At 43.3% G+C, this 14,315-nt stretch overlaps 1 protein-coding gene across 2 annotated transcripts in view; it reads right to left on the bottom strand.

The window, feature by feature from the left end:
- Positions 1 to 14,315, bottom strand: part of CUNH19orf38 (chromosome unknown C19orf38 homolog) — a 44,829-nt gene that overhangs the window by 16,003 nt on the left and 14,511 nt on the right. Inside the window, exons 2-3 of one of the 2 annotated variants that reach the window (XM_073650950.1) lie at positions 9,212 to 9,247; positions 3,594 to 3,896 (exon numbers count right to left, since the gene is read on the bottom strand). In XM_073650950.1, coding sequence (XP_073507051.1) covers positions 3,594 to 3,896; positions 9,212 to 9,247 — 339 coding nt within the window. The remainder of the gene's footprint in view (positions 1 to 3,593; positions 3,897 to 9,211; positions 9,248 to 14,315) is intronic. The other variant, XM_073650951.1, reaches the window with a different exon arrangement.

Genomic DNA, 14,315 nt, shown 5'->3' with positions numbered 1-14,315 from the left:
TACCTCAGGGTCCTAAAGGGAAAGGTATAATCACCAAGCAAGGTGAGGATCACTGCTGGGTCCTAAAGAGAGAGGAATCATAAAAGGATCAGGGAGATGTTTGTAAGGACAAACGCAGCGACCTTCTACAGCCAGACACCGTTTGACTGTCTGTCAACCCTGACACACCCATGACAGTATCCCCCCCCCCTTCTGCGAGTGGTCTCTGGATACTCGGGACCAGATTTATCTGGATGAAAGGCATGGAATGAACGAACCAACCTAGGGGCATTCACCTCTGATGCTGAGACCCAAATCCTTTCCTCTGGACCGTAACCCCTCCAGTGCATCAAGTACTGAAGGGAACGATGCTGAAGACGAGATTCCATAATCTTCTATATTTGGAACTCGAAATTGCCATCAACCATGATTGGGGGTGGCGACAAGGGGGAGGACTCAAGAGGTGCCACATACTTCTTGAGCAGAGACCTGTGAAACACATTGTGGATCCTAAGAGCCCGAGGTAACTCCAGACGAAATACTGCTGGGTTAAAGATGGCTTTTTTGGGGGTTTTTTTTGTAGGGACCAATAAACCTAGGTCCCAACTTCCAGGAAGCAACCTTCAACTCGATATTCCTGGTAGACAACCACACAAAGTCATTCACACTTAGGTCCAGACCTGGTGAGCGTTTCCTGTCAGCCATATGTTTGTATCTGTCTCCCATGAGTTTCAAATTATTCTGAACCCCCTCCACACAGAAGAGATCAACAAAGCAAAATGCTCCTCCTCAGGAACTCCCGAAGCCCCTCCACCACTAAAGGTACCAAACTGTGGATGAAAACCGTATGCACCAAAGAAAGGTGACCTGCCAGTAGACTCTTGGTGATGATTGTTCATAGATAGCGAACTTGGCCAAAGGTAAGTAAGTTGCCCAATCTTCCTGGTTTTTGGAGACAAAATACCTGAGGTAAGTCTCCAAATTTTAATATATGCTCTCAGACTGTCCAATCGACTGAGGATGGAAGGCAGAAGATAAAGATAACTACACCCCCAGTCGAGTACAAAAAGCTTTCCAGAATTTAGAAACAAACTGGGTCCCCCTGATCTGACACCACATCGGAAGGAACCCTGTGAAGCTTCACGATCTCATTAATGAATACCTGAGCCAGAGTCTTGGCATTCGGAAGTGCCGGTAATGCACTGATCCTATCCACAACCAGACAAATATTAAACCACATCCTGATGCAATCCGGCCACCAAAAATGACGTGAAAGGAGGTCTGCAGTTGCCTTACTACCTGGATCCTCAGCAAGTACAGAGTTGTGATGTTTCCTAATTACTGTACGGTGCAGATTAGGTGGCACAAACAACCTCCCCGAAGGACAGGAGATGGGACATTCCCCTGAGCCTCCAACACCTCCCCTTCCGGGTCAGGGTACAAGCCGAAATGACCACCCCCTTCTGCAAAATAGGGACAGGGTTCTCATGGTCACCACCACCAGCGAAGCTCCGTGACAATGCATCAGCCTTGATGTTTTTTACCCCTGGATGGAAAGTGACAACAAAATTGAACCTAGTGAAAAACAAAGACCACCTAGCCTGCCAAGGATTGAGAAGCTTAGCAGACTGGAGATATGACAGGTTCTTATGGTCCGTGATAACAGTAACAGGATGGACAGCCCCCTCCAACCAATGTCGCCATTCTTCTAAAGCCAATTTAATCTTCAAAAGCTCCCTATTACCCACGTCATAACTTCTCTCGGCCGAAGACAGCTTCTTGGAAAACAAAGGGCATGTACGCCATTTACCAGGGGACGGACCCTGAGGTAACACAGCCTTAACCCCCACCTCCGACACATCCACTTCAACCACGAAAGGTTGAGACACATCGGGTTGACTGAGTATAGGTGCCGTGCCTCTCTTTAAAGAGGAAAAAGCCTGCTGGGTGGCATTCAACCAATTAGAAAAATCCGACCCCTTCTTTGTCATGTCAGTGAGGGGTTTCACTATTACCGAATAATTTTGGATACATTTCCGGTAAAAATTAGTAAACCCCAGAAAGCGCTGCAATGCCTTCAAGTTCTCAGGACAATCCCAATCAAGTATAGCACGGATCTTCTCCGGATCCATCCGAAAACCTGACAATCGATACCTGAAAAATTGCACCTCATGGACAGCGTAAACACATTTCTCCAGTTTGGTATAAAGTTTGTTATCTCTTAAAATCTGTAGTACCTGTTTACCATGACCCTGATGTGTCTCTAAATCAGTTGAGTAAATCAAAATATCATCCAAATAGACCACCACAAACCTGCCCACTAAATGGTGGGAAATATCGTTTACGAAATGCTAGTAAACTGCAGGTGAATTGGTGAGACAAAAAGGCATAACCAGACTCTCAAAATGCCCCTCAGGGGTATTGAAAGCAGTTTTCCATTCATCCCCCTCTCTGATTCTAACCAGATTGTAGGCTCCCCTTAAATCCAACTTGGAGAACACTTTAGCTCTCACAATCTGCTACGTTGGGGGCAGTATTATAGTAGTTATATTCTTGTACATAGGGGCAGTATTATAGTAGTTATATTCTTGTACATATGGACAGTATTATAGTAGATATATTCTTGTACATCGGGGGCAGTATTATAGTAGTTATATTCTTGTACATCGGGGGCAGTATTATAGTAGTTATATTCTTGTACATAGGGGGCAGTATTATAGTAGTTATATTCTTGTAGATAGGGAGCAGCATTATAGTAGTTATATTCTTGTACATCGGGGGCAGTATTATAGTAGTTATATTCTTGTACATAGGGGGCAGTATTATAGTAGCTACATTCTTGTACATAGGGGCAGTATTATAGTAGTTATATTCTTGTACATAGGAGCAGTATTATAGTAGTTATATTCTTGTACATAGGGGCAGTATTATAGTAGTTATATTCTTGTAGATAGGGGCAGTATTATAGTAGTTATATTCTTGTACATAGGGGGCAGTATTATAGTAGTTATATTCTTGTACATAGGGGGCAGTATTATAGTAGTTATATTCTTGTATATAGGAGCAGTACTATCGTAGTTATATACTGGTACATAGGGGGCAGTATTATAGTAGTTATATTCTTGTACATAGGGGGCAGTATTATAGTAGTTATATTCTTGTACATAGGGGGCAGTATTATAGTAGTTATATTCTTGTACATAGGGGGCAGTATTATAGTAGTTATATTCTTGTAGATAGGGGCAGTATTATAGTAGTTATATTCTTGTACATAGGGGGCAGTATTATAGTAGTTATATTCTTGTACATAGGGGGCAGTATTATAGTAGTTATATTCTTCTATATAGGAGCAGTACTATAGTAGTTATATACTGGTACATAGGGGGCAGTATTATAGTAGTTATATTCTTGTACATAGGGGGCAGTATTATAGTAGTTATATTCTTGTACATAGGGGGCAGTATTATAGTAGTTATATTCTTGTAAATAGGGGGCAGTATTATAGTAGTTATATTCTTGTACATAGGGGGCAGTATTATAGTAGTTATATTCTTGTACATCGGGGGCAGTATTATAGTAGTTATATTCTTGTACATCGCGGGCTGAGCACTTACCATTAACAGTCAGGGAGAGAACATTGCTGACTTCAGATAACTGGAGCTCACTTCCTACATAGGTTTTGTATTTACAGACGTATTCCATAGACTTCATGGTGTATGGGCTTGTGATAGTGAATTTCACAGTGTTCTTTGTCTCAGGAGCTTCTTTTTGCTGTAGACGCTGTCCAGTGCTGTTTAAGTACAAGTAGAAGATGCCTTCAGGGTATTTTGTTGGTGCTGTGCATTGTAGTTCTACTGTGTCTCCCATGTAGATGGTTCCTGATGTCATCAAGGATAGCTGTGGTGGAGGTAAATTTTCTGTGTGATACGTATAGAAAATTATTTTTATGTCAGTTCTCAATTTACATATTGAATTAAATTACATAAAACATGGTCACAATGATGTCACATTACAAGCAGAACAGTGAGTGCTGCTCTGGAGTATAATCGAAGATGTAACTCAGGATCAGTAATGTAATGTATACTGTATATAAATTGACTCCACCAACAGAATAGTGAGTGCAGCTCTGGAATATAGTACAGGATGTAAATCAGGATCAGTACAGGATCAGTAATGTAATGTATGTACATAGTGACTGCACCAGCAGAATAGTGAGTGCAGCTCTGGAGTATAATACACGATGTAACTCAGGATCAGTACAGGACCAGTAATGTAATGTATGTGCACAGTGACTGCACCAGCAGAATAGTGAGTGCAGCTCTGGAATATAATACACGATGTAACTCAGGATCAGTACAGGATCAGTAATGTAATGTATGTACACAGTGACTGCACCAGCAGAATAGTGAGTGCAGCTCTGGAGTATAATACACGATGTAACTCAGGATCAGTACAGGATCAGTAATGTAATGTATGTACACAGTGACTGCACCAGCAGAATAGTGAGTGCAGCTCTGGGGTATAATACAGGATGTAACTTAGGATCAGTAATGTAATGTATGTACACAGTGACTGCACCAGCAGAATAGTGAGTGCAGCTCTGGAGTATAATACAGGATGTAACTCAGGATCAGTAATGTAATGTATGTACACAGTGACTGCACCAGCAGAATAGTGAGTGCAGCTCTGGAGTATAATACAGGATGTAACTCAGGATCAGTAATGTAATGTATGTACCCAGTGACTGCACCAGCAGAATAGTGAGTGCAGCTCTGGGGTATAATACAGGATGTAACTCAGGATCAGTACAGGATCAGTAATGTAATGTATGTACACAGTGACTGCACCAGCAGACTAGTGAGTGCAGCTCTGGAGTATAATACAGGAGGTAACTCAGGATCAGTACAGGATCAGTAATGTAATGTATGTACACAGTGACTGTAGCAGCAGAATAGTGAGTGCAGCTCTGGAGTATAATACAGGATGTAACTCAGGATCAGTACAGGATCAGTAATGTAATGTATGTACACAGTGACTGCACCAGCAGAAAAATGAGTGCAGCTCTGGAGTATAATACAGGATGTAACTCAGGATCAGTACAGGATCAATAATGCAATGTATGTACACAGTGACTGCACCAGCAGAATAGTGAGTGCAGCTCTGGAGTATAATACAGGATGTAACTCAGGATCAGTACAGGATCAGTAATGTAATGTATGTACACAATGACTGCACCAGCAGAATAGTGAGTGCAGCTCTGGAGTATAATACAGGATGTAACTCAGGATCAGTACAGGATCAGTAATGTAATGTATGTACACAGTGACTCCACCAACAGAATAGTGAATGCAGCTCTGGAGTATAATGCAGGAAGTAACTCAGGATCAGTACAGGATAAGTAATGTAATGTATGTACACAGTGACTGCACCAGCAGAATAGTGAGTGCAGCTCTGAAGTATAATACTGGATGTAACTCAGGATCAGTACAGGATCAGTAATGTAATATATGTACACAGTGACTGCACCAGCAGAATAGTGAGTGCAGCTCTGGAGTATAATACAGGATGTAACTCAGGATCAGTACAGGATCAGTAATGTAATGTATGTACACAGTGACTGCACCAGCAGAATAGTGAATGCAGCTCTAGAGTATAATACAGGATGTAACTCAGGATCAGTACAGGATCAGTAATGTAATGTATGTACACAATGACTGCACCAGCAGAATAGTGAGTGCAGCTCTGGAGTATAATACAGGATGTAACTCAGGATCAGTACAGGATCAGTAATGTAATGTATGTACACAGTGACTCCACCAACAGAATAGTGAATGCAGCTCTGGAGTATAATGCAGGAAGTAACTCAGGATCAGTACAGGATAAGTAATGTAATGTATGTACACAGTGACTGCACCAGCAGAATAGTGAGTGCAGCTCTGAAGTATAATACTGGATGTAACTCAGGATCAGTACAGGATCAGTAATGTAATGTATGTACACAGTGACTGCTCCAGCAGAATAGTGAGTGCAGCTCTGGAGTATAATACAGGATGTAACTCAGGATCAGTACAGGATCAGTAATGTAATGTATATACACAGTGATTGCACCAGCAGAATAGTGAGTGCAGCTCTGCAGTATAATACTGGATGTAACTCAGGATCAGTACAGGATAAGTAATGTAATGTATGTACACAGTGACTGCACCAGCAGAATAGTGAGTGCAGCTCTGGAGTATAATACAGGATGTAACTCAGGATCAGTACAGGATAAGTAATGTAATGTATGTACACAGTGACTCCACCAACAGAATAGTGAATGCAGCTCTGGAGTAAAATACAGGATGTAACTCAGGATCAGTACAGGATAAGTAATGTAATGTATGTACACAGTGATTGCACCAGCAGAATAGTGAGTGCAGCTCTGCAGTATAATACTGGATGTAACTCAGGATCAGTACAGGATAAGTAATGTAATGTATGTACACAGTGACTGCACCAGCAGAATAGTGAGTACAGCTCTGGAGTATAATACAGGATGTAACTCAGGATCAGTACAGGATCAGTAATGTAATGTATGTACACAGTGACTCCACCAGCAGAATAGTGAGTGCAGCTCTGGGGTATAATACAGGATGTAACTCAGGATCAGTAATGTAATGTATGTACACAGTGACTGCACCAGCAGAATAGTGAGTGCAGCTCTGGAGTATAATACAGGATGTAACTCAGGATCAGTAATGTAATGTATGTACACTGTGACTGCACCAGCAGAATAGTGAGTGCAGCTCTGGAGTATAATACAGGATATAACTCAGGATCAGTAATGTAATGTATGTACGCAGTGACTCCACCAGCAGAATAGTGAGTGCAGCTCTGGAGTATAATACAGGATGTAACTCAGGATCAGTAATGTAATGTATGTACAGAGTGACTGCACCAGCAGAATAGTGAGTGCAGCTCTGGAGTATAATACAGGATGTAGCTCAGGATCAGTATAGGATCAGTAATGTACTGTATGTACACAGTGATTGTACCAGAAGAGTAGTGAGTGCAGCTCTGGGGGATAATACTGTATATATACTATATATACTGTACTAGAGGTCCTCCCCCTACATCCACCATTTGTGTGCCTTTTGGTGGATCTGTGTGATCGCTATGTGAGCAACATCCCTCTGGCCGCTTCCGGTACTTTTCAAAAGTGCGACTCCACATACACAATATGGGTAGGACACGTGCGGTTAGAAGACTGTGGTTGTGAAATGGCACCTATGTTGATCTTTCACCACCCAGTTACCTAACCAGACTACAAACTGGAATATAAATGCCTGAACAATCCAGAATCCCTCTATAATGGTGTACATTATCCTCCTCTATTGATCCCCACATGCCGTACTAACACTCAAACTCAAAACATAAACCACCCAACTATTGGCGCCTTTTTCAAGTTACATAGTTATATGAGTTGAAAAAAGACTTAGGTCCATCAATTTGACTGTTTCTCCACCAGTTCTACATTTTCTATTGCTAGATTATTATATAACCCAATTTTTTTAAATGTGGGGCCCAAAACAGGATCCCATATTCTAGATGTGGCCTACTAAGTGATTTATAGGGGGGTAATAATATGCTAGGATCACAGGATTTTATCTCTTTTTATACACCCTAAAATCTTTTTTGCTTTTGCAGCAGCTGCCTGACATTGAGTGCTGCTGCTCAGCTCATTGTAACCAGAATACCCAGATCCTTCTCCTGTTCTGTAGTCCCAAGTGTATTTCCCTTTAATGTATAAATACCAATGACAACTTTAGGGGACCCTGATCCTGACCCAATGGGCACTATCGAGTAGTATTACTTATTTATGTTTCTCCAAAGGGCACTATTTGCATACAATTAGAGCAGCGATGTCCAACTCATATACACAGAGGACCAAAATGAAAAACTTGGACAAAGTCATGGGCCAACCAGTATAGAATATAATGGGCCCCACATAGTCCTCCATACAGAATAATGGGCACCACATAGTCCTCCATACAGAATAATGGGCCCCACATAGTCCTCCATACAGAATAATGGGCCCCACATAGTCCTCCATACAGAATAATGGCCCCACATAGTCCTCCATACAGTATAATGGGACCCACATAGTCCTCCATACAGAATAATGGCCCCATATAATCCTCCATACAGAATAATGGGCCCCACATAGTCCTCCTTACAGAATAATGGACCCCACATAGTCCTCCATACAGTATAATGGCCCCACATAGTCCTCCATACAGTATAATGGCCCCTAATAGTCCTCCATACAGAATAATGAGCCCCACATAGTCCTCCATACAGAATAATGGGCCCCACATAGTCCTCCATACAGAATAATGGCCCCGCATAGTCCTCCATACAGTATAATAGCCCCACATAGTCCTTCATGCAGAATAATGGGCCCCACATAGTCCTCCATACAAAATAATGGCCCCACATAGTCCTCCATACAGTATAATGGCCCCACATAGTGGTGGTGGTTCTGGTGTCGCAAACCAAATATAACCACCCTGCGGGACTGATATGGCCCACAGGCCGGAGTTTAACATGTATAAATTAGAGCATGGAGCGCCCAGGGAATTTTGCCAGGTCAAGTCCACTGCTGTCCCCTTAAGTAAGTTCCATTTACACTGAAAGATAATTGGGAATGAGGGTTCTTAAAAACGCTCATTTTACAATTATCCTTCCGTATAAACTGGCTGCCGATCACCCGATGAATGAGCAAAATCGATTTTTTTTCACGTAGCCATTGACTTGTATTGCTGATTTTGATGCAACCCTTGGATCAAAATCAGTTATGTCTTAGTGAATTTCTGCGGACCTCTTAGTCTGCGAAAAATCACGGGCATGTGAATGGCCCCATAGACTATCACAGGTACTTCGCCCATTAATTAGGGATCTCAAATAAGGGAGAAAGCTCAAGCAGACAATGATTCTCTCACAGAATAGATTTTATGCTTCTTTTCATTTTTTTGTTCGTCGGGTGAATTTTGTAAGGATAGGAATCCTGGACGAGCCCCCCAAAAACCTGATCCGAAGAGATCATCCTACGTGGACGAGACCGGCCTACTCTAACATGTGATAAGTGGTGGGATGTACCTACAGAATGTCACCTGTAAATTGTGTTTAAAGGTGGTCTGGGGATTATTCTGTCCTATGGTCGGCATTTGTTTAGTTATATTCCGGATCCTACCTGATGTCACCACAAGCAGTTCCATCACAATCAGACCTGAAGGAAGAAAGAACAGAAATATATCATCTGATGTGGGTTTTGGCTCTAGAGCCGATCACAGATGAGATCACTTTTCTCACAATCAATACACACATGTAATGCAGCAGTGCAGTAAATGAGGTTGCAGGGGTATTAGTGTCTGTGGCCCTATGCCTGCGGACCACACGGGCTGCTCAGCCAAAGGTGACGGTAATACCCAGCTGCTATAGAGCTTAAGAGGCCCAGACACCCAGAGATAATACAAACCAGTATACATCATGGAATATAACATCCAGGCCTCCCCTTTTCCCATACATTACCAGCCGGGGTACATACGTGTCATCCATATTGGCAAAGTAAATCATAGTCCGATCCTGCCACTCGTCATAAAACAGAAATAATACTCATCCCACCATCCTGACACCTGCGAGATAATATGGCCAAGTCATTACTTCCCACTGGACACCAGATAATCTCACCTGGTCCACCCAACCTCCTTACTGGACACAGCCAATATAAACTGGTCCCTCCGACCTCCTTACTGGTCACAGCTAATATATACTGGTCCCTTCGACCTCCTTACTGGATAAAACTAATATAAACTGGTCCCTCCAACCTCCTTACTGGAAACAAACTAATATAAACTGGTCCCTCTGACCTCCTTACTGGAGATCAACTAATATAAACTGGTCCCTCCAACCTCCTTACTGGAAACAAACTAATATAAACTGGTCCCTCTGACCTCCTTACTGGAGATCAACTAATATAAACTGGTCCCTCCAACCTCCTTACTGGACACCAACTAATATAAACTGGTCCCTCCAACCTCCTTACTGAACGCCAACTAATATAAACTGGTCTCTCAGACCTCCTTACTGGAGATCAACTAATAAAACTGGTCCCTCCAACCTCCTTACTGGACGCCAACTAATATAAACTGGTCCCGCCAACCTCCTTACTGAACGCCAACTAATATAAACTGGTCCCTCCAACCTCCTTACCGAACGCCAACTAATATAAACTGGTCCCTCTGACCTCCTTACTGGAGATAAACTAATAAAACTGGTCCCTCCAACCTCCTTACTGGACGCCAACTAATATAAACTGGTCCCGCCAACCTCCTTACTGGACGCCAACTAATATAAATTGGTCCCTCCAACCTCATTACTGGATGCCAACTAATATAAACTGGTCCCTCCAACATCTTTACTGGACACCAACTAATATAAACTGGTCCCTCCAACCTCCTTACTGGACGCCAACTAATATAAACTGGTCCCTCCGACCTCCTTACTGGATACCAACTAATATAAACTGGTCCCTCTGACCTCCTTACTGGAGATCAACTAATATAAACTGGTTCCTCCAACCTCTTTACTGGACACCAACTAATATAAACTGGTCCCTCCGACCTCCTTACTGGACGCCAACTAATATAAACTGGCCCCTCCAACCCCCTTACTGGACACAGCTAATATAAACTCGTCCCTCCGACCTCCTTACTGGAAATAAACTAATATAAACTGGTCCCTCCGACCTCCTTACAGGACACAGCTAATATAAACTGGTCCCTCCAACCTCCTTACAGGACACAACTAATATAAACTGGCTAATCCGACCTCCTTACTGAACAAAGCTAATATAAACTGGCCCCTCCGACCGCCTTACTGGACACAGCCAATATAAACTGGTCCCTCCGACCGCCTTACTGGACACAGCCAATATAAACTGGTTACATCAACCTCCTTACTGGAAACAAACAAATATAAACTGGTCCCTCCAACATCTTTACTGGACACCAACTAATATAAACTGGTCCCTCCAACCTCCTTACTGGACGCCAACTAATATAAACTGGTCCCTCCGACCTCCTTACTGGATACCAACTAATATAAACTGGTCCCTCTGACCTCCTTACTGGAGATCAACTAATATAAACTGGTCCCTCCAACCTCTTTACTGGACACCAACTAATATAAACTGGTCCCTCCGACCTCCTTACTGGACGCCAACTAATATAAACTGGCCCCTCCAACCCCCTTACTGGACACAGCTAATATAAACTCGTCCCTCCGACCTCCTTACTGGAAATAAACTAATATAAACTGGTCCCTCCGACCTCCTTACAGGACACAGCTAATATAAACTGGTCCCTCCAACCTCCTTACAGGACACAACTAATATAAACTGGTCCCTCTGACCTCCTTACTGGACACAGCCAATATAAACTGGTTACTCCAACCTCCTTACAGGACACAGCCAATATAAACTGGTCCCTCTGACCTCCTTACTGGACACAGCTAATATAAACTGGTCCTTCCGACCTCCTTACTGGACACAGCCAATATAAACTGGTTACTCCAACCTCCTTACGGGACACAGCTAATATAAAATGGCCCCTCTGACCCCCTTACTGGACACAGCTAATATAAACTGGCCCCTCCAACCTCCTTGCTGGACACAGCTAATATAAACTGGTCCCTCTGACCTCCTTACTGGACACTGCTAAAGTAAACTGGTCCCTATGAACTCCTTACTGGACACAAACTAATATAAACTGGTCCCTCCAACCTCCTTACTGGAGACCAGCTAATATAAACTGGCTAATCCGACCTCCTTACTGAACAAAGCTAATATAAACTGGCCCCTCCGACCGCCTTACTGGACACAGCCAATATAAACTGGTCCCTCCGACCGCCTTACTGGACACAGCCAATATAAACTGGTTACTTCAACCTCCTTACTGGAAACAAACAAATATAAACTGGTCCCTCCGACCTCCTTACTGGTCACAACTAATATAAACTGGTCCCTCCAACCTCCTTACTGGACACCAACTAATATAAACTGGTCCTTCCAACCTCCTTACTGGACGCCAACTAATATAAACTGGTCCCTCCGACCTCCTTACTGGACACCAACTAATATAAACTGGTCCCTCTGACCTCCTTACTGGAGATCAACTAATATAAACTGGTCCCTCCGACCTCCTTACTGGACGCCAGCTAATATTAACTGGCCCCTCCAACACCCTTACTGGACACAGCTAATATAAACTGGTCCCTCCAACATCTTTACTGGACACCAACTAATATAAACTGGTCCCTCCAACCTCCTTACTGGACGCCAACTAATATAAACTGGTCCCTCCGACCTCCTTACTGGATACCAACTAATATAAACTGGTCCCTCTGACCTCCTTACTGGAGATCAACTAATATAAACTGGTCCCTCCAACCTCTTTACTGGACACCAACTAATATAAACTGGTCCCTCCGACCTCCTTACTGGACGCCAACTAATATGAACTGGCCCCTCCAACCCCCTTACTGGACACAGCTAATATAAACTCGTCCCTCCGACCTCCTTACTGGAAATAAACTAATATAAACTGGTCCCTCCGACCTCCTTACAGGACACAGCTAATATAAACTGGTCCCTCCAACCTCCTTACAGGACACAACTAATATAAACTGGTCCCTCTGACCTCCTTACTGGACACAGCCAATATAAACTGGTTACTCCAACCTCCTTACAGGACACAGCCAATATAAACTGGTCCCTCTGACCTCCTTACTGGACACAGCTAATATAAACTGGTCCTTCAGACCTCCTTACTGGACACAGCCAATATAAACTGGTTACTCCAACCTCCTTACGGGACACAGCTAATATAAAATGGCCCCTCTGACCCCCTTACTGGACACAGCTAATATAAACTGGCCCCTCCAACCTCCTTGCTGGACACAGCTAATATAAACTGGTCCCTCTGACCTCCTTACTGGACACTGCTAAAGTAAACTGGTCCCTATGAACTCCTTACTGGACACAAACTAATATAAACTGGTCCCTCCAACCTCCTTACTGGAGACCAGCTAATATAAACTGGCTAATCCGACCTCCTTACTGAACAAAGCTAATATAAACTGGCCCCTCCGACCGCCTTACTGGACACAGCCAATATAAACTGGTCCCTCCGACCGCCTTACTGGACACAGCCAATATAAACTTGTTACTTCAACCTCCTTACTGGAAACAAACAAATATAAACTGGTCCCTCCGACCTCCTTACTGGTCACAACTAATATAAACTGGTCCATCCAACCTCCTTACTGGACACCAACTAATATAAACTGGTCCTTCCAACCTCCTTACTGGACGCCAACTAATATAAACTGGTCCCTCCGACCTCCTTACTGGACACCAACTAATATAAACTGGTCCCTCTGACCTCCTTACTGGAGATCAACTAATATAAACTGGTCCTTCCGACCTCCTTACTGGACGCCAACTAATATTAACTGGCCCCTCCAACACCCTTACTGGACACAGCTAATATAAACTGGTCCCTCCAACCTCCTTACTGGACGCCAACTAATATAAACTGGTCCCTCCAACCTCTTTACTGGACACCAACTAATATAAACTAGTCCCTCCAACCTCCTTACTGGACGCCAACTAATATAAACTGGTCCCTCCAACCTCTTTACTGGACACCAACTAATATAAACTAGTCCCTCCAACCTCCTTACTGGACGCCAACTAATATAAACTGGTCCTTCCAACCTCCTTACTGGACGCCAACTAATATAAACTGATCCCTCCGACCTCCTTACTGGACGCCAACTAATATTAACTGGCCCCTCCAACCCCCTTACTGGACACAGCTAATATAAACTGGTCCCTCCGACCTCCTTACTGGACACAGCCAATATAAACTGGTCCCTCTGACCTCCTTACTGGACACAGCTAATATAAACTGGTCCTTCCGACCTCCTTACTGGACACAGCCAATATAAACTGGTTACTCCAACCTCCTTACAGGACACAGCTAATATAAACTGGTCCATCCGACCTCCTTACTGGAAATAAACTAATATAAACTGGTCCCTCCGACCTCCTTACAGGACACAGCTAATATAAACTGGTCCCTCCGACCTCCTTACTGGACAAAGCTAATATAAACTGGTCCCTCCAACCTCCTTACTGGAAATAAACTAATATAAACTGGTCCCTCCGACCTCCTTACTGGACACAGCTAATATAAACTGGTCACTCCGACCTCCTTACTGGACAAAGCTAATAT

Source organism: Phyllobates terribilis, unplaced genomic scaffold, assembly GCF_046119375.1.
Source record: "Phyllobates terribilis strain yellow unplaced genomic scaffold, ASM4611937v1 Scaffold_11__3_contigs__length_659146591, whole genome shotgun sequence".
NCBI lineage: Eukaryota > Metazoa > Chordata > Amphibia > Anura > Dendrobatidae > Phyllobates > Phyllobates terribilis.
Note: the sequence above shows the minus strand (reverse complement) of the source record. Positions and strands in the feature narration are given on the sequence as shown.